General features: G+C 48.5%; 1 protein-coding gene across 2 annotated transcripts in view; it reads right to left on the bottom strand.

The window, feature by feature from the left end:
- Positions 1–2,280: 2,280 nt before the first annotated feature.
- LOC142771547 (uncharacterized) overlaps positions 2,281–20,090 on the bottom strand; it is an 82,357-nt gene continuing 64,547 nt past the window's right edge. The window contains exons 1-2 of one of the 2 annotated variants that reach the window (XM_075873157.1): positions 18,973–19,147; positions 2,281–4,587 (exon numbers count right to left, since the gene is read on the bottom strand). In XM_075873157.1, coding sequence (XP_075729272.1) covers positions 2,504–4,570 — 2,067 coding nt within the window. In that variant the 5' untranslated portion in view covers positions 4,571–4,587; positions 18,973–19,147 and the 3' untranslated portion in view covers positions 2,281–2,503. Of the gene's footprint in view, positions 4,588–18,972; positions 19,148–20,090 lie in introns of those variants that run through there. The other variant, XM_075873158.1, reaches the window with a different exon arrangement.

Below are 20,090 nucleotides of genomic sequence, written 5' to 3'. Positions count from 1 at the left end.
AGTGTGGCAAAGCCGACCCCAATGGAAAGCACTAGGCGTAACGCTATGGGGAGCGTTCTTCAAAAAATGATTACTGAGCAATGCCTGATTTTTTCCTAATTGCAATTCAGGCACTTAATGCTGACAACGTCCTTATAAAAAATGCTGCCTTTTTTTTCTGCGTTTGTGACTGCGCGAGGGAAGATAGCAGTGTGCAGTCTAAAAGCATCAAATCCTGACTGGCTCAGCGCTTGGTGCTGGCACTTCACGTGCTTTATGAAGAAAAAAATTGGCAGCATATCCACGGAGTGAATGATGGAGAGTGGGGCGAAGCATTCGTCCGTCCATTCCTTCTTGCTTCCGTCCGTCCATGCGTCCGTCCGTGTGGCCGTCCATGCTCCCATCCGCCCGTCCCTGCATGCGTCTGTTCGTGCGTTCGTCCATGCATCCGCCCCTGCGTCCGTTCATCCGTCCATCCATGCATCTGTCTGTGTGTCCGTTCGTCCACCTATTCAACACTCCAAGTACCACCATCTCGCATCTTTTCATCATATATTACCCATATAGAAGCACCGCCATCCAGCGGATATTCCAAGGACTAAACGAGAGGTGGCACACGCACACTTTCTTACGGCTTGCGCTGCGGGTCTACTTACCACCTTTAACCACCTCGAGTTCATGGTATATACTAGTTCACTGTGTTCATGGCACTGCGGCCCAACGCTCGCTCAACCTTTTTAAAACCAAGGAGGTTACGCCCAGCGAGTATTACGTAGCAACTTTTTCCTGTCAGGTAGTGCTCAATGTTCATGCCAATGGCTGCTAAAGGGAAATGAGACACAGGAGAATTCGGCTTTTACTTTCATACGGCTTGCGCTTCGTATATACTTCCCACCTTTAACCACCTCGAGTTCATGGTATATATTAGTTCATTGTATTCATGCCACTGCGGCTCAACGCTCGCTAAATTGTTCTAAAACTAAGGAGGTTACACCCAGCGAGTATAACGTAGCAACCCTTTCTTGTCAGATAGTGCTCAATGTACATGCCGATGGCTGCTAATGGGGATCGCCGCGTGCGCGTCAAGTTAAAGCCGTATACTCCTGTCTCTCATTCCCCATTAGCAGCCATTGACATATACATTGAGCACTATTTTTTATTGTTCAACAACGCACAGAAGAAATCTCTCACCGGCACCACCGTGGAGGTCAAAATGTTATATTTGCTACATACTACAATGGCTACGAGGGACGAACGGGTGCCGCTACAAGGAGCTTCGCCCCTAAAAAGTAGGACACGTAAGCAGTGATTCCCAAGTGATAAGGAGGGAATAAAAGACAGGGTAAAACGTCCGGTCTGCTGTCACAAGCGTGGAGACACTCAAATCTGAGCTTCTAAACAACATGTGCAGGCATATCAGAAACATTGCTTACGACACAAAAAAACGCTCATGCACCGTCATCCAATGTGTTTTTAGAACTAAAAAAAGGAATTTCTGCTGGACACCTACTGTATGAGATTTCTCCTGATAGATAATGATGGCTGTTCACCACTCGTCCTAATAACGTTAACTGGCCTTCGCTCTTTATGGCGGCCCATATGGCAGGTCTTCAGTGTGATCTTGATGCAAGACCCACAAGAATGTACTTCCGACAGTGCATGATGAAATTTGTGGAACTTCAAAAAACACAGGATTCTGTTCCTGAGTAGTTGTCAAGGCTGGAAACCCTTCACAGCTGTTATTTTGAAATTGGCGTCGATTAAGTATGACTCCCACTACTTGTTGTGACCTTTTTGTCGTTTTTCATGTATAGTGTCTGGTAACATGTAATCAAGAAGAAAATTCCAGCGTGTAGTAGTGGTTAGCGTATCGAGCTCTCAATCTGGTGTGCATCTTTTGAGGTCAAAGGTTTGAGTGTAACTCACTGTTTTTTGTTGTTTTTTGTGTGTTTTTTGTCGTAGTGCTCAAACTTAGTGCCATCCTTACGGTCTGTGCGCAGGAAATCTGTTAGGAACAATGAAAAAGTTCAATTTTGGCCCAAGTCCCGCTATTTTTTCCGCGAGGTGCACGACTACGTCTTTCGGTGGGGTCATGCTATTCTGCTTAGGGCAGCGCTATGCTACTCTGTTCAGGGGAGTACTTTGACCCTTTCTGGGGGGAATCAATAGACTCTGCCTCAAAAAAGAGGTGATTTACTCTGGAAATGAGAGTGAAATATAGGACAAGAAAGTACCCTTCCAAAGAGAGTGCCAGCACTTTTTTAGTTCTTAAAGTGTAAAGATAGTAATTATGTGACTATATTGCTTGAAAACTTTTTTTGGCATTTTATTCTAATCAGCAGTTTTGCATTGAACAGCCATCGAATCTCACACATGTCTCTTGTTGCTTTATAAAGAGAGATTTCAATTGACAGAGCTTTCAAGGAAGGCATCTGCGTAATAGGCAAAATGGTGCGAATATTTGCATGTTTTCCATTGGGCACTGCTGTCTTCTAAACCACATATACCTGAAACATTTGCGACATCATAATTTCTTGGGCGGTCGCGATAGGCGGCGAACAGATTCCTGCACCAGCTCTCTGCATTCCTCACGGTCTTTACCCGAAGCCTTAACAAGCGCATTGAGTAGCGAATCAGCCGTCGAGAGAAGCTGCAGGGCCTGTATCGACTCCGCTTCCGCTGAAGAGTTCAACACACACTCGACAGCACGACAAAGATAGGCGTGATTCCTATCCAGTATGCTAAAGATGGGGTGCATTCCGATATCGGGCGTGTACTCGGAGTCGAACGTGAGGAGAACGAAGTTGTTCTGTAACTCATCCGCCAGTGATCGAACAGCCCGCTCTTTCAGATACACAGCCTTAAACTCCAGAAGATACAAGGTACGGTTCGTGCGCATCAAGTCCTGAAGACCTTTGGTGAGCTGATCTATGAGGTAGCATTCGCGGAACCTGGCCTCGCTGACGCTGTTGTTTCGGGCGAGGCCCCAAATGACGCCGTCGACGAAGTTGTAGCAGTGGTCCTTCACTATCACTGTAAGCTTCTTCAGGGTGTACGTTCTCTCCAGAAAGGTCGCGATAGCGTCGCTGCACCCGACGGCGACTCTTTCAAAACAACTGACGACTAGCTCTGTGATCGAGACATGGGTAACGCTCAAAGCACCGAACAACTTGTGAACGCCAGACTCCTCCGCATGCTTGGTCCAGCCGACGCTGAGTCGAGGAAAGTGGTGTGCTCCTCCTTCTGGTAGCGAGGATGCCCAGTCCTCAAGACCACGCGTGTGCCACGTAACGTCCAGACGAGCGCAGATGTTCGCGGTCAGGGGCGTGCACGGTGTCCAGTCCTCCGAAATGTCCATGTCCCCGAGTCGAACGCACTCGACCGTAGTGTTTAGAGCGAGTGCTTTCACGAAGCTGGACAAGCCGTCGTAACTACACATGCACTCGGAGATGTCCAGGCGCTTTAATGTCGAGTTCGTCAGCAAGGCCTTGGCTAGTGCTCCAGCTCCGAGATCACCGATGCTGTTATCGGAGAGGCAGACTTCTTGAAGCACGTTGTTCTCCCGCAGAATACCCGCCACGGTTAACGCGCAGCTGTTGACCAGGCCGACGCCGACGAGTTTGATAGATTTGAGTCCGCGGTTCACTCTCAGCGCCTCAAAGCCGTCCCAAAGAACGTGATTTGGCTCGTCGTACGAATATATGAGACTCATCTCCTCTAACGTAGCGTTGTCCTTTAGTGACTGAAGCAGCGTTCCAACTGCGTCTTTTTCCAGCCATTCTATGGTAAGCTTTCGCAGCGTTCTGTTCCGCTTTAATGCGTCGGACAAGACGGCGGCATTGAATAGCGGCAGCCTTTTGTTACAAGTGACTTCGAGCTCGCTCAAGGAAGAGGAATACCCGACGGCGCGGAACAACCTTTTCGCAATCTTGCTCGACGCACCGTTAGAAATCAAGAGACGACGCAATCTGCCTCTTCTAACCCCCTCGGCTATTCCTCCCAACGATACAACGGTAGGCACCAGTTCATTGATGACCAAGGCATCCAGTAGTACAGACAACTTCCCAACGGTGGAAGAGAGGATGTTCATTGCCCGCGTTTCGCGCCAGACGCCCCTCCGGTCCCTGGGGTGAAACCGAATCTCTTCGAGTCCTTTGTTTTGTCGGAGAGCTTTGCAGAGCAGCGCAGGGAAACTGCAAAACAATACTGCCGCGTCACCCAAGTCCAGACGCGTGACACATCTATGCCCTTTTAGGAGCCAATAGACCAAGGTGGCGCTCTCCAGAAGGGTGCTCTCGGATTTTTCGTACTTTGTGTACACGTCAGGGAAAGTGGTCAGGGCGAACTTGCCGGGAGCATGTTCGAAGACGTGCATGCCAACGTCACGCATCAGTACGTTAAGAAAGCACAGGCGGTCCTCAATCCAGCACCGGCTCAGGTTGTCCGCAGTCTTGCTGCATGTCTTGTCCAGGTCTACGCCGGAAGCCTTAAGCCTGAGGGCCATTCTCTCGACCGTGGCTGCGAGTCGCGTGTAATCCACGCAGGGGATTTCCCTCTTGATGTCGCCGAGAAAGCTGGTCCGCGATAGCATGCTGCCGAGATCCTTTTCTGCAATGAGAACGCCAACAGGCCCTAATTAGTCGTAATAGGATGATCAATCAAGAAGTATGTTGACGCTATTTATGCACAGTTAAATATTTCCTACAACAACCATCGGCAAAAATGTTCCGAAGCCGGGGTGAGTTCATGATTAAATATATACCCCCACTTCACACAGCAAAGCATAACAAAAACTACTCACTAGTTTCACTATTCACTAGTTCAACAATTAGCCACTACGGCCACTGCTGCTCCTACCACTGGCCTTCACTGGCACTCTGGTCTCGTGTAAAGAACTTTCCTTTGCAATGGAACGAAGGCTACAGGGCCAGATCACGCGTTGCCTACTGCTAATTAATGTAGTACTGAGTTTGTGTCCTTATTTTCAAACGTGAAAAATACTGCCTTCAATTTTTGCATGTAGCTCTTTTGACACACGAAGCCACTCACAAAGGTATATTCTGATTTCGTTTTAAGTTATTCGTCGTCACTTCGCGTGTTCGGACGCACGAGAAGGCCGCGCCTTTTACGTGCACTTCGAACGCCAAGCGGCGTCTGCGTCGGTATGACGCTCATCGCGCACAGCAATTTCCACAGCGGTACGTAACGCACGACCTACCGGACCACTTCGCGTAGTGGCACATGTGCAGAAGCTCCGTCCCTGTAACATTCCCTTCATTGCCAAGAAACGTTATCCGCGAGTACAGTTTGTTAACTCTTGTAAATGTGTAAATAAAGCAGCTTGTCGGTGAAAATGAAGTTGTTACCGAAACTCGCGTCCCCCAGAAAACATACGCGTCTACTGTTCTATATCTGCTGCACAAAGTTAAATACTTCACATGCAATGGCAGTTCAGCTGGTTGAAGTTCGACTAACACATTTCCTCGTTGTGAAATTGTAGTTCTTTATTGTCACAATTATATATTTCCCTAGTGTTCTTTCAACCAAACCACATTACGTTAACTAACGATAACTATAGTACGCAGACAACAACGGCGCAGCAAGTTGTGCTCGTATAGGACAGCACGCATGCCGCTGTCTGACCATTTGTAGCAGTGTTGAGGAATCAGCAGCTTCATTCCATTCCAATACGTGGCGATTGATTTGATTGATATGTGAGGTTTAGCGTCCCAAAACCACCATATGATTATGAGAGACGCCGTAGTGGAGGGCTTCGGAAATTTCGACCACCTGGGTTTTTTTAACGTTCACCCAAACCTGAGCACACTGGCCTACAACATTTCCGCATCCATCGGAAATGAAGCCGCCGTAGCCGGGATTTTATCCCGCGACCTGCGGGTTAGCAGCCGAGTACCTTAGCCACTAGACCACCGCGACGGGGCATACGTGGCGAGACAATGCACAAGCAGGCATACGAAAGCTTGCAGTTAACACAAGCATCGCACCGGCGTCAGTAGGCATCACAGCTTAGAGAAGCACTTTTTTCGAATGTGCGTTGATATGCCCGGGGAGGGGTTGAGGCTGCCACCCAGGATCCGGCGAAGGACGCCTCTTGCGACGCGTCTCACGAACAAGTAGAAGATGCGTTTAATTTACATATTTGCAAGACAGACAGACAGACAAAGAACTTTATTCAGGTCCTGAGGAACTGCGTTGTAACGGCCCCGTTTAGGGGGAATCCGTAGCAGTCGCGGGCCGCTCCCACGTAGGGACCGGAAGACCGTGGCCCTCCGCCCTCTCGCAGGCCCTCTGGACAGCCCGAAGTTGAACCAGGAGGTCGCCGCTGTGAAGGGCTTCCTCCCAGTCCTCTTCTTTGTTGAACTCTGCGTCACGTAACGCAGGACATTGCCAGAGCATATGAGGTAATGAGCAATACGCCTCACCGCAGTCTGGACAATGCGGCTCGATGTTGGGCGAAAAATGGCTGAACCTGCCACGCGAAGGGAAAGACCCCGTTTGGAGCATCCTGTAGGCCGATGATTGCGGTCGCGTAAGTTTAGGATGAGGAAGTGGAAAAGTCCTCCGAGATAGATGATAATGAGTCATGATCTCGTGGAAAGTGAGTAGCGAGTCCCTGTATCTTCCGGCGTCCCCGCCTGCGAATCCGCCGGGACCGCCACGGTGAGCGATACCTCGCGCACGGTCATGGGCAAACTCATTGGCGTTGGGGACATCAGGATGTACGTTGGCCCCCATGTGGGCCGGGAACCATGTTATGGTGTGAAACCCGGCAGCCCCCTCACAGCCGAGGATGGCCGCTGCCTCACGCGAGATGGAGCCCGAGGCGAAAGCCCTAGCTGCGGAACGCGAATCTGTAAAGACATTAGGACGCGATGGGTCCTTCAGGGCCAAACTCCATAAGCGCGAAAATGCACGCGACAGCGACGAGCGACGCGACGTAGATCGGCGTCGCGCGATCAGTCGCTAGCGCAGGCAAACCTCATTCACGCGACGGCTTCGGCGAGCGAATTCCACTGTTGCTGGCATGAGGCCGTCAACTCGCACCAAGAAAACCGCGTAGCGAGCGGTTTCCAATTTAAAAATAAGATATATTGTTGTGTAATGGAACGGAAAGTGTTTATTATTGCCTTGCAGCACTTTTTTATATGCACATGCGTAATAAACATTGCGTTATTTTTTGTTGCGCCCACGTTCGATTACATCAATGAGGCGCTCATTGTACGCGTTGCGCTCATCGCCGTTGGCCGTGAAAACAACCGGCAGTACGTCACTGATGTATATCCTTTTCCGGTTTTTTTCTATTGGCTGCTTGAGCCCAGCACTTCCGGGCGATGAGCGACGGTTTCCAAATCTGGAGAACCGAGCGATCGCGCGAAAATGAGTACGCGACACGTCGCGCGACCACCCTGTTTCGTCGCTCATAGCGTCGCTCGTCGCTGTCGCGTGCATTTTCGCGCTTATGGAGTTTGGCCTTCATTGCTATGGCGATGGCGATTTGCTCAGCCACCATTGCCGAAACCTTTCTAACCGAGGCAGAGCATAGGAGTGTGCCACTATGATCGACCGAGACCACTGCGAAGCGATCCGAACGCCCGTACTGGGCTGCATCGACAAAGGTCGCGAGATGCGGTCTGTTTGCAACTGATTTTAATAAGGAACGGGCCCGAGCTATGCGGCGCCCTACATTGTATTGTGGGTGGACATTTCTTGGAAGTGGAGCTACCGAAAACGTGCCTCTGATCGATGGTGGTAGTGTTACATTACGCTGGTTAGTCGCCGTAGGACCGCAGCCTATGGATTCCAGGATGCGCCTACCAGCCCTCGAGGACGATAGTCGCACGACCTGAGCCATCTGCTGGGCCTCTATCACCTCCGAGAGGGAGTTATGCATGCCCAATTGTAGGAGCTTCTCGGTGCTAGTGTGGATAGGCAAGCCTAGCACCCGCTTTATGCTTTTGTGCAGTAGTGTATCAATTCTTGCCTCTTCTCTTTTGGACCAGCGCAATGCCGAAGCGACATAATTAATGTGGCTCATGAGAAATGCATGATAGAGCCGAAGGAGATCGCTCTCGCTCAGCCCACCCCTGCGGTTCGAGACCCTGAGTATGAGCCTAAGCATGTTCTCCGTCTTGGAGGTGATTCGGGCTATAGTTCGTGAGTTGCCCCCCTTGGACTCTAGCAGGAGTCCGAGGACCCTGATGGAGTCCACCCTGGGTATTCTCTGCCCATCTCGTGTGTATAAAGCTATGGGAATCTGTTCTAAAGGAGTGAGGTTCCTCAGTCCTTGTCGGGTGGGTCTGTATAGTAGTAACTCAGACTTTGCCGATGACAGGCTCAGGCCCGAACCGACTAGAAAGTTCTCCGTGATGTCTAATGCCTCTTGGAGCGCCTGCTCTACCCCGGCGTCGGACCCTCCCATGCACCACACGGTGATATCGTCCGCGTAGAGAGCATGGTTAACCCCGCGCACCGTAGCGAGTCGCTCCGAGAGGCCCTTCATGGCAATATTGAAGAGTAGAGGAGAGATAACTGCCCCCTGTGGGGTGCCTCTCGCTCCCAAGGTAAATTCCGTGGATTGGATTTGACCGATCCTAATGGTAGCCCTGCGATCCCTGAGAAAAGACCTAACGTATGCGTGGAACCGTTGCCCTAGACCCATAACCGAAATTGCCTCAAGCACAAACTTGTGCGAGATATTATCAAAAGCTTTAGCTAGGTCTAGAGCTAGTATGCCTCTAGTATCCCTGGTGTTGTTGTCAATGATTTGTCTTTTGATAAGGAGCATCACGTCCTGTGTGGATAGTGCAGATCTGAATCCTACCATATTGTGTGGAAATAGCTCTCTGCTTTCTATGTACTCGGATACCCGATGGTGAATCGCATGTTCGGCCACCTTGCCTACGCAGGACGTAAGCGAGATGGGTCGCATGTTCTCCAAAGCCAGAGGTTTGCCTGGCTTTGGGATAAGCGCTACCGAAGCTGTCTTCCAGGATTCGGGGACGTGCCCCGTCTCCCAGATCCTGTTGACTTCCTCGGTAAGCTTCTCGATGGATTTGCCATCCAAGTTACGTAAGAGCTTATTTGAGATTCCATCCGGGCCCGGTGCAGAGCGTCCGTTGAGCTCGTGGAGGACCTTACAGATTTCTGGTTCAGTGAAAGGTGCGTCCAGCTCCGCCACCATTCCACCCCTGTAATGCGGATAGTCCGCATCGCCGGAAGGGCCCAGCGGAAGATAGCTGTCCGCTAACCTCTTCAGGAGGGCCCTTTCGGACACTCCCTTCGCTTTTTGGTTGTGAACGATTCTGTCAATAGCCAATCGCTGATTTCCCTTCGACTGTGACTCATCAAGTAATTGTTTGAGGAGGTTCCATTTGGCCCCCACTCTCATCTGTCCGTCAACCGAAGAACATACTTCATTCCACTGCTGTTTGGAGAGTTCAATAGAGTAGGCTTCGATCTCGCGATTGAGTTGTGCAATTTTCTTTCGAAGTCGGCGATTGAGCCTTTGCGTCCTCCACCGGGACAGGATGGAATTCTTAGCCTCTAAGAGATGCGCGAGGTGTGCATCCATCCGATCAACCTTCAGGTTCGTTTTGACAACCTTGGTCGCAGCATTAGCATCCGCCTTGAGCCTTGCAAAGAGGCTGTCTAAGCTGTCGTATTCATCCCGGTCCTCCTTCCGCAATTTACGAAAGGCATCCCAGTCCGTTACTTTAAATTCCCTGGGGGGAGCTGCATTAACTGCTAGGGTAATAGCCACTATGAAGTGGTCACTACCTAGATTCTCTTGCAAATTTTGCCACCCTGCTCCGGCGACGTTCTTGACGAACGCCAAGTCTGGAGTTGTGTCTCGGACCACCGATGTGCCAATTCTTGTCGGGTATTGCGGGTCCGTAATCAATTCAAGAGAACAGCTAGATACGGCCTTTAGGAGGTTGTTGCCTTTGGGGGACTGCCTGGCGTATCCCCAAGCGTCGTGCGGAGCATTAAAGTCTCCCGCTACCACGATGGGGGCCCCCCTGGCCAGAGCCACCGCTTTTGCCATGATCGAAGCGAACCCCTGCCGCTTGTCCGACGGCGAGCTGTACACATTCAGGAGGAATACGCTGTTCTTGAGCCAGCTGTTGGGGATTATTTCGAGGATAATGGCCTCAGCCTTGCTGTTGCCAAGCTGTAGTTTGTGTTCTTGAAAGGAGCACTTTTTTGCGACCAAGGTTGCCAAACCGCGCTTCCCTTGCTCGCGCACCGAGACGACTCGATAGCCCGGGAAAGTTAGCGCATCACCTAGAGTTTCCTGTAACCTAATTACGTGCGGTTTGACCGCCTGAGAAGCAATAAAGTGCAGCAGTGGAGCCCTGCGCCTTTTGAAACTGGCACAGTTCCACTGCCACACGACCAGTTCATTAGTGTTGCCCGCCATAATTACTGTTCTGAGACAGCCAATCTCCTGTCGGGTTGACTGTTACCGCGCCTGCAGGCGACTGTGCCCTGTTCGGGCCTATCGGAGGCGAGCTACCCGTAGCTAGCGCTGCCTGTGTACCTTCAAGAGACGACACCCTTTTCAGTAGGGTAGTCATGCTGTCAGCCAGTTGTTTAATCGATTGCTGCATGCTTTCGAGAGCCTTGCTGTTGGATTCTGTCTCCATAGCATCCCACTCCCCTTGGGGGGGGGGGGGGGGGTGAGGCCCTACGTTTTCCCGAGCGCGCCTGCACGTCCCCTGGTGGGGGAATCTGTTGTCTCTCACCCTGCGAGGAGTAATGTTTGCGGAACGACTCAAGGTCAGCCCTCAGCTGTTGAATCTCTGCCTTAAGGCAAGCACTTTGGCAGCGGCGACGGCGAGGAAAGCACGTTGGATAACCTCTGCTGTGTTTTACAGGCGCTGACTTCGAAAACTTCCTGTGGTGCCTTGACCCGAGGCTGTGCCTAAAATCGCCTGGACTGAACTTCAAATTTCCCGCGCCCATTCTACCTGTCTGCTTGGAAGTAACTGCGTCGTTCTACGGCGCAGATCATCGGCGCAGATCATCAGCAAACAGCAGCGGCACCACGACAGAAAGAGACTTTGCGCAGGGGCGTGATTTTGGCAGGGCACTTTGGCAGCGGCGACGGCGAGGAAAGCACGTTGGATAACCTCTGCTGTGTTTTACAGGTTGGTTAAACTTCTCGTTCTTGTTCGTTTACGACTTTTCATTCGCTGTCGCTGCTGCCAAGCGATTTGTTTTGAGGACGAATGATTTTGGGGCCCAAACATGACAAAGTGTTGCGGTTGCAGAGCTGAAATTGAAGATGCCGCGAGTGCTATTGTTTGCAGTGAGTGCGAATTCTGTTTTCATGCTTCAGTATGCTCAGGCATGAGTGAACAGGAGTATGCTGAAAAGAAAAAGTCGTTTAAGAAAAGAGCATGGAAGTGTGAGGCCTGCAGGCCGGGGGCATCCAAGAGTACCACACGGCCCGCTGATCAAATAGGAGATGCTCAGCTTAAGATTACGATCATGGACATAGACAAGAAATTAACTTCTCTCCTCACTTTGAATGAAAAGGTAGAGGAAATAGACAGGTCAATTCAGTTGCTGTCGGATCACTTTGATAAAATTCAAGAACGCTTGAGTGGGCATGACAGGGAAATAAAAAACATAAAATGCAAGATCGACAAACTTGAGAAGGAGGATCCAGCTAAGGGTCTCGCCCAGCTTCAGATTGATTTTGATGACCTCGAGTGGCGCAGCCGACGTCTAAATGTGGAGATACATGGAATTCCTGAGACTGCAGGTGAAAATCTTTTAAACAAGGTAAATAATCTTGCGAAAACCTTGAGTTTGACGGAACTTGCTCCGGCGGATATTTCCGCTATTCACAGGATGGCATCGAGGCCAGGTAGAGAGCGTGGAGTGATCCTTCGCTTTGTCCACCAGGACCTTCGAAATATGTGGTTTGAAAAAAGAAAATCCTTGAGGCAGGAACAAGAAAATGTCTACATAACTGAGAATATGACCAAGCGTTCCCGGGCTCTTTTATCAGCAGCTAAAACCTGGGCTAGGAGAGTTGGCTATGACTTTGCATGGCATTCCAATGGGAAGGTCTTGGTGCGTAGGAAGAGTGGAGAACGTGCGCAGGTCATCAGGTGTGAGGATGACTTGTCAGCGTTGAGCAATTGATGTTAGTTTTTTGTGCTGTTTCTTGGTATCTCTTTTTTTTGTTTGTTTTTACTGCTCTGTAAAATGGATGACCTCGGATATATCGCCCTTCGTGAGTTAGCGAAGCGGTTTGGAAACGTACAAAGAGGTTTTCTCCGATGCTTCCATTTAAATGTACAATCATTGGGAAACAAAGTAAATGAACTCGAGTGTCTGTTTAATCAAATGAAAGGTTGTTTTGATGTTGTTATGCTAACGGAAACCTGGAAATCGGATATTTCAGAAGAATTTGAACTACCTCAAATGAAAACGTTCTCTGTTTTTCGGCCAAGTCGTCGAGGAGGTGGTGTCACTATGCTACTTGAAAATTCTTTACCAGCCGTATTGCTCGAAAAGTTTACTTCAGTTACTGCTCATTACGAAATGTTATGTGTTCAGTTTCAAGATGTCATAGTTGCTGTGTGTTACCGGCCACCTGATGGTGACTTGTCTGATTTTTTTTGCATTTTTAGATGTTTTCTTAACATTTGTAAATCAACATCAATACACTGTTATATTGGGTGGTGATTTCAATATTGACATGGGGCATGAAAGCACGAGAAAGTGTGACTTTGAAACTATTATTGCATGCAACGGTTGCGAAAACATTATAAATAGATCCACTAGAATTAGTCTGTCTTCGGAGACCACCATAGACTTATTTATCACAAACTGTGATCTGTCGTGTGTTACCTGTGCTGTCCTTACGTATCCTATTAGTGATCACATGGCGATATGTTGTTCTGTAAAAACAGCTGCACCTACGTTAATTCAGAATGACATTCCTTATAGTTATCAGCATGTCTCGCCAGCTGCTTTAGATGCTTTCCGTTTAGAGATTGGCACTTTGCATTGGGACAATGTTTTTCACTCAAATGATGCGAACTCAGCCTATGACGCTTTTTAGAATCGTTTATTTGTATATACAAAAAACACTTCCCTTATAAACAGCGGAAAAAACGTAAAGGTTGTCGGAAGCCTTGGATGACACGTGAACTCTTACGTAAAATAGACAGAAAAAACAGATTATTCCGGAAATTCATACGTACGCGCGACGAGGCGGACCTAATTGCTTTCAAGCAGTTCCGAAATGCCTTAAGTAAAGAAATGAAGAAATCAAAGGAGCTGTATCATATACAAGCATTTACTGTGTGTTCAAAACGAGCAGATGTTTTATGGAATAGAATAAACTCTTTGATGGGCCGAAATTCGAAAACAGAAGAAATTAAGGAGGTACTCCATGACGGAAACTTGGTCAGTGGAGAGGCTATGGTCAATGTTTTTAATGATTACTTCGTTTACAGAGACTTTAGCGACAGATCAACCGCTACTTGCCGAACTCTGGGTCCAGAAATTGCAAACACGTTTTTCTTAGCAGGTACTATCGAACCAGAAGTCCGCACAGTATTTCTCGGCTTAAAAAACAGTCGCAGCTGCGACGCTGATGGCATACAAATAAAACCAGTGAAACATGTTATCGATCAGATCAGTCCAGCACTAACACACATATTCAATCTCTGTATTTCGACAGGGGTTTTTCCTTCGAAAATGCAAACGGCACGCGTAATAGCTCTCTACAAAAAGGGGAACAAGCATAACGTTGCAAATTATCGACCGATATCTATTCTCCCCGTATTTTCTAAAGGTTTCGAAAAAATTATTTTTAGTCGCTTATCCTGTTTTTGCACCAAATATGTCCTGACAAAATCACAATATGGCTTCCAAAAACATAAGTCTACAGAACTCGCCCTACTGGATCAAAAAGAATATATTCTACAACAATTTGAACAAAAAAATAAAGTAGTCGGAATTTTTGTGGATTTCACACAAGCATTTGACTACATTCACCACGGCATTTTATTTGAAAAATTAAACCATTATGGCATTCGCGGGCTCCCACTCATGTTACTTAAAAGCTATCTGGCGCATAGATGTCAATTTGTTTCGATAAATGATTTAGTATCAGATAAGAAAAATATAATTTCAGGGGTACCACAAGGGAGCATTCTTGGCCCTTTATTATTCACTTTATATATTAATGACATAGTCCATATCTCCCCAGAAGTTAAGTTTATTATCTATGCAGATGACACGAGTATATTTGTCACCTCATCATCAGATGTTATTCTTTCTAATAAAGCTAATGACGTCTTACAGAAGTTAGACAACTGGACAAGTAACAATAAGTTAAAAATAAATGCAACTAAAACAAAAGCGGTAGTTTTTCATTCGAAAGGTCAACAAGTGACTTTGAAGAATAATATTGTATTTAGAGGCTCAGATATAGAAATAGTGAAGTCAGTGAAAGTACTTGGGGTACATTTCTCCAGTTCTTTGCAATGGGATGACCACGTAAATAATATTCAAATAAAATTAGGCCGGATAACTGGAATACTCAGCCGTATCCGGTACCTCATCCCCAATTCGGTGAAGTTATTGATATACAAATCGCTGTTTAGTTCTTATCTTAACTATTGCTATTTGGTTTGGGGAACAACTACAGAAACAAACTTAACAAAATTACTGAGAATACAGAAGAAAATACTGAGGCTGATAGAAAACGCTACAGCTCTAGCACCTAGTGACCCACTGTTTAAAAAATATAAGATAATCAAAGTGAATGACCTATATCAATACAGACTACTACGAGAGTACTGCCTTAGCTGCAAACGCGCAAACTTTTTGTTTACGGAAATGGCGAATCTTTGCTTAAAGGAAAAGGCGTATGAAACAAGAAATACAGAAATGTGGAACGTTCCGTACTTTCGCACTAATTATGGTTTTCAGATGCTTCGATGTACTCTACCGCGAATTCTGAATACTTATATTAGCAAAGGTATAGATGTGTCTCATTTAAGTGTCGCAGAATTAGCGGCTCTTTTTGTTCTATAAACTATGTAGCAAACTATGTTATATGTTCTATAAACTATGTATTTATTCAGGTGCAGAAGATTGCTGCAAGTTCCTTTGTTGTGTAAGCTATGTATCAACTACGTTTTCAGGTTTCCTTCCTTTGTGGCATGATCTTTACGTAAAACAATGTGAAAGTGTATGATATTGTGATGTCCTTCATCTGCTGCCATTGTTCACAAAGGGGGCGGAGGATCCCTCAAGCCGTCATTACGGCTTTTCCCTCCGCCTCCTGTTACACTGTACTGTGACGAAGCAAATAAAGCAATCATTCTCTTGGATCAACTTAGCTACCCTGGGGTCTTCCCTATGCTCTGGCAATGGTACCCGCGTTACCTCTGGTGGCGGCGCCGCTGGCTTCGGCTTGGCTCGATCCGCCCAGGTAGGTACTTCCTGGATTCGTGCCCGGGAGCAAGAGCGCCCTTTGGTGCGAGCGCGGCCCCTGGAGCGGTAGCGCCGGCGGCCAGCCGGCGTGACGGAACGCCCCTGCCTGGGAGCACTTGCCACGCTGGAATCCCTTGACCGGTCCTCTTCGGCCAGCTGTCGCTGAGACTTTTTGACGCGCTTTCGGCGCCGTCGTCTTCTCCGTCGCACGACGTAAGGAACTTGAAAGCGTTCTTTGCACGTTCTGTCCGCCGTCGGATGTGGGCCTCCGCAAAGGGCACATTTCGGCGAGCACTGGTGATCGTCGGGTGGAGACACGAGCCCACAGCCCCTGCACACCCTCTTGTTGGGGTTGGGGCGAACATCGGCCCTGTGACCAAGTCCTCCACACGCGTAGCACACGTCGGTTTGGCGCTTGTAGAGCGTGCAGCGCAGCATGCTGACGCCGCATATGACATAGTTTGGTACCTTCATGCCGTCGAAAAGCACTACCACAGTGGTGGTGTTCTTGATCCTTTTGGCTTCTAGGGCCTTCGGATTTCGCTGGTTGATGATCATCGTTTGGAGCTGGGCCTCGCTGATGTCAGTGTCCACTCCTCGTATGACTCCTTTACAGGTGTTATCGGGGGAGGCGACATATGCCGCCACATGGTACATTCCTTCGCTTATCCGAATCTGTTGGATCGCGGCGTAGGCGTTTGCGTTCTTCTGCTCCGGTGTGGAGACTACGAGAATGTTCTGGGCGATGTTTGGGCAAACAATGTCCCCTTCCGTCTCTGCCGGGGCAAGAGCAGCCGCCATGGCAATAGCCTGTGCGAGCCTAATTTGGCTTACTTTTCTGACGTCAAGTCCGTCCCTTGGCCTGACGATAATTCGTATGTGGTCCCTCGGCAGCCGGGGTAGCCTCGATGCAGCTGCGAGGCGCTTCATTGCACCTTGCGGGGCTGCCGTGCGGCGGCCTCCCTTCGAGCCCACATGTGATGCGTTGCCCGCGGAAACTGGCGTTTCTACACGAGCTTTCTTGTTCCTGCCCAGCGCTGTCGTCCAACCCGGGCGATTGGCTTCTTCGTGAGAGATTTCCTCTCCTTCCACCATTGCTACTTCGGGCATGTTGCCCCTTTTCTCCCGCCTCTCGCCGTCGACGCTAGGCTGAGCCCGGTAGGGTTAGCCGAGCCGCGGCGCGTTCCACAAGAAAAGTTCCAATAATTCAGCAAAAGGACCACTCACCGAAAAAAGTCTGGTGTCGACATGATCCTCAGAAGAAACTGCGTCGAATGAAACGCAGCTCGAGCACAGGCACCACAAAAATCCTAACGAAAACATTAACAGAAACGGGAGCCGATCTTCTCGCGTCCGCACTGGTCGGCGCCCCCTGCGTCTCTCCTATTTGCAAAAGAAGTACATTGCAGCGAGAGCGTACTGACGCGCCTTTCTATCACAAGAGCCCAGAGCGCACTCAAGACGAGCGGGCCAGCGAAGTCCAGAGAGAGAGAGAGAGCTGTTTGCAACTACACTGATACCATTCTCTTGAGCTACACTTACGGATGGCTGAATTTTCCATCTCATTGCCTCGTTTTTCTGTTCCAGATCACTAGCGCCTTTTGCCTCTGCAATCTTAAGCTGAAGACAGTTATAGCGCGAGAACAAAACGACGACACAGAGACAAGAAGGACACTCTGTGTCATCGATTTGTTCTCGCGCTATAACTATCGTCATGCTATACCAACTAGCCCAAGCTGCCACACTTAAGCTGAAGCCGCAAGCGCTGAAGCTCCCTTTCTTGGCTTTCCGCTTCTTCTTTGCGCCTGACGGTTTCTCTTTCAAACATAAGGCGCTCTCGCTCTTCGACTTCTTGTGCCCTTTTCATCCTCTCCTGAATTAGCTCCCAGCACTCGGCGAGCTCCTCCACATCCGCGCCAGAATCCTTAACCGCCTGTATTAAAAGTGGCTTTCTATGTATAGTCGCCACCTCGATCACCAGCTCCTGGCACAACAACACTAAATCCGGTTTCCTCAATTTGTTCAAGTCCATGGTCACCCCATGCAGACTTCCGTTGCTCAAACTGCCGTGAAGGTACCACTAATAAGCCCAATCCTTCACAAAGCAGCAACTAATCTACCCTTTTGGATAAACATCACCATCTATCTAAAACACCTGGCAGAATCTCTACGGAAAGTGAGCACTCACCAGCATCGGTACCAGAAAAGAACACGAACCGATCCCGCCGCTGCCAACCAGTTGATATGCCCGGGGAGGAGTTGAGGCTGCCTCCCAGGATCCGGCGAAGCACGACTCTTGCGACGCGTCTCACGAACAAGTAGAAGACGCGTTTAATTTACATATTTGAAAGAGAAGTACATTGCAACGAGAGCGTACAGACGCGCCTTTCCATGACAAGGGCCCAGAGCTCTCTCTCTGGATTTCGTTGGCCCGCTCGTCTAGAGTGCGCTCTGGGCCCTTGTGATGGAAAGGCGCGTCTGTACGCTCTCGTTGCAATGTACTTCTCTTGCAAATATGTAAATTAAACGCATCTTCTACTTGTTCGTGAGACGCGTCGCAAGAGTCGTCCATTACCGGATCCTGGGTGGCAGCCTCAACCCTTCCCCGGGCATATCAGCGTCCGAATCACCGACGGCGGCAGAAGCAAAAGACAAAGTGAAGGATGGGGAGACAGCTGGCTGCTAAAGCATCAACGAGGCAGAAAAAACAACACAAGGTTTAAGGTGGATATGCCGCCACTGTATAGTTCCGCAAGACGGATACCGTGGCATAGAGCCGTGGTTGCGCGAATAGAGAAAAAGCTTCGCAGCAAGACAGTCTACGCGTAAGAATCGAATTAAAGTAGGTACGCTGCTTGTAAATGTACCATGCTTGTAATACGCCAAGCCTTCTTAAATTACTGCTTCATTGTTAAACTCGAAGGCCTGACTTACTAATGTTTGAAGTTTGAAACACAGCACGTCGACGAAAAGAAAATGTGATCTATTTAATGAGAAAGACGTTAATTCTATTCCCATTCCATTCCGTGGAAAATACGCTTCAATCGATTCCCCTTCCTTTAGGTTTTGTCACCATTACATTTTAATTCCATTCCAGGATCGCGGGAATGTGGAATTATTCCGGATTCATTCCAATTCCGGAGTGGAGACTCCGATACACTGGGCTGCAAGCGTTCGAAAACGCGCGCCACGAGATCTCGGCGGCATCCTCACCGACGCGGCAACGACGCCACGGCAATCCGTGGATTGGTGCGGCACGTCGCTTTCAGGGCGATACGCTCGTCGCTAGTTGCACACGAGGGCTGGCGTAGGACAAGATTCAACAGATTCAATAGATTAACACATCTGTGACGGTTCTAGCAGCCGTCTTGCGTACGAAGCCGCCGGAGGATTCGTGAAAACATGCACGACACTGCTGCCCGATTATCGGAAAACGTAAACACACGAGCCGTAACGAGTGTCGTGTTGGTACAAGGAGTCGGTGTAGAAAGAATCAGTATTTACCGGTGGCGTGCTGCCCCAGGGAGCGATGACGAGCAAACACCGTCCAGAACCGGCGATAAACAGTGGCAGGTCAAGCACGATGCGTCGGTCGTCGCTTTTTGGTTCCGTCGACGACGAGAAACGAACAGTGTCACACAAAACAGATTCCTTGGTACATCACGTCACTAGAGTAGATTGCTCATCAGTCTGGATTGGCAATGCTACGTAATTCGACGACCTCGTGCAGCACCCTATATTGGAAACGGTAATGAATCAGTCAGGAAAAAAAAGCACTGCATCTCCCGCGTGTGCGTTGGGGGAGTTAGCTGGTTGCTCGGAGGCGTTGATGCTGTGTCGCCATCTCGCGTATAAAAAGCAAAGCAGGCGACAGATCATTTCGGCCTCCGAGATGTAAACCAAATAGATGACTCGGCGCACATTTTGAAACTGGATCCATCGTCTACTGCGCTTATTTTGTAAACAGGCTTGACAGTGTTGAAATTACGGTAATGAGATTACAGTGATTAAATTGCTGTTTGCTGTAATCAGTACAGAATTATTCTTGTGAGCCGGTAATCTAGTTGAGTAATGAATATTTCAAGCGACTAATTTATAGAAGAATGTTCATCACTAGAGATCGGATTATGGGGAAATGTCTAGTTTCTTTCTTGCGTTGCTGCCCTGTCACTTCGATATATGAGCATGAATTAGAGGTTAAGAAGGCCCTTATAGAGTGTTTTCATAGTGCCTATATATGCCTATTTCTGACGGTTGTGTCTAAAATCCTATGAGAAGCATTTCATAGCCAACTTCAGCGACTCTCAGCCCATCTATCTATCTATCTATCTATCTATCTATCTATCTATCTATCTATCTATCTATCTATCTATCTATCTATCTATCTTTCTATCTTTCTATCTATCTATCTAGCTATCTATGTATCTATCTATCTATCTATCTATCTATCTATCTATCTATCTATCTATCTATCTATCTATCTATCTATCCACCTATGACTTTTCGCTCTCCTGGCCGTTTCTATAATGGTATCGATACCAAAATGGCTGTGGAATACCATGACGGTATGACGAGCATAAGTGACTATTCATAACATGAAAATCATTGCATGTATGTCATGA

The sequence above is a fragment of the Rhipicephalus microplus genome, chromosome 9 (genome assembly GCF_043290135.1).
Source record: "Rhipicephalus microplus isolate Deutch F79 chromosome 9, USDA_Rmic, whole genome shotgun sequence".
In the NCBI taxonomy this organism is placed as follows: domain Eukaryota; kingdom Metazoa; phylum Arthropoda; class Arachnida; order Ixodida; family Ixodidae; genus Rhipicephalus; species Rhipicephalus microplus.
Note: the sequence above shows the minus strand (reverse complement) of the source record. Positions and strands in the feature narration are given on the sequence as shown.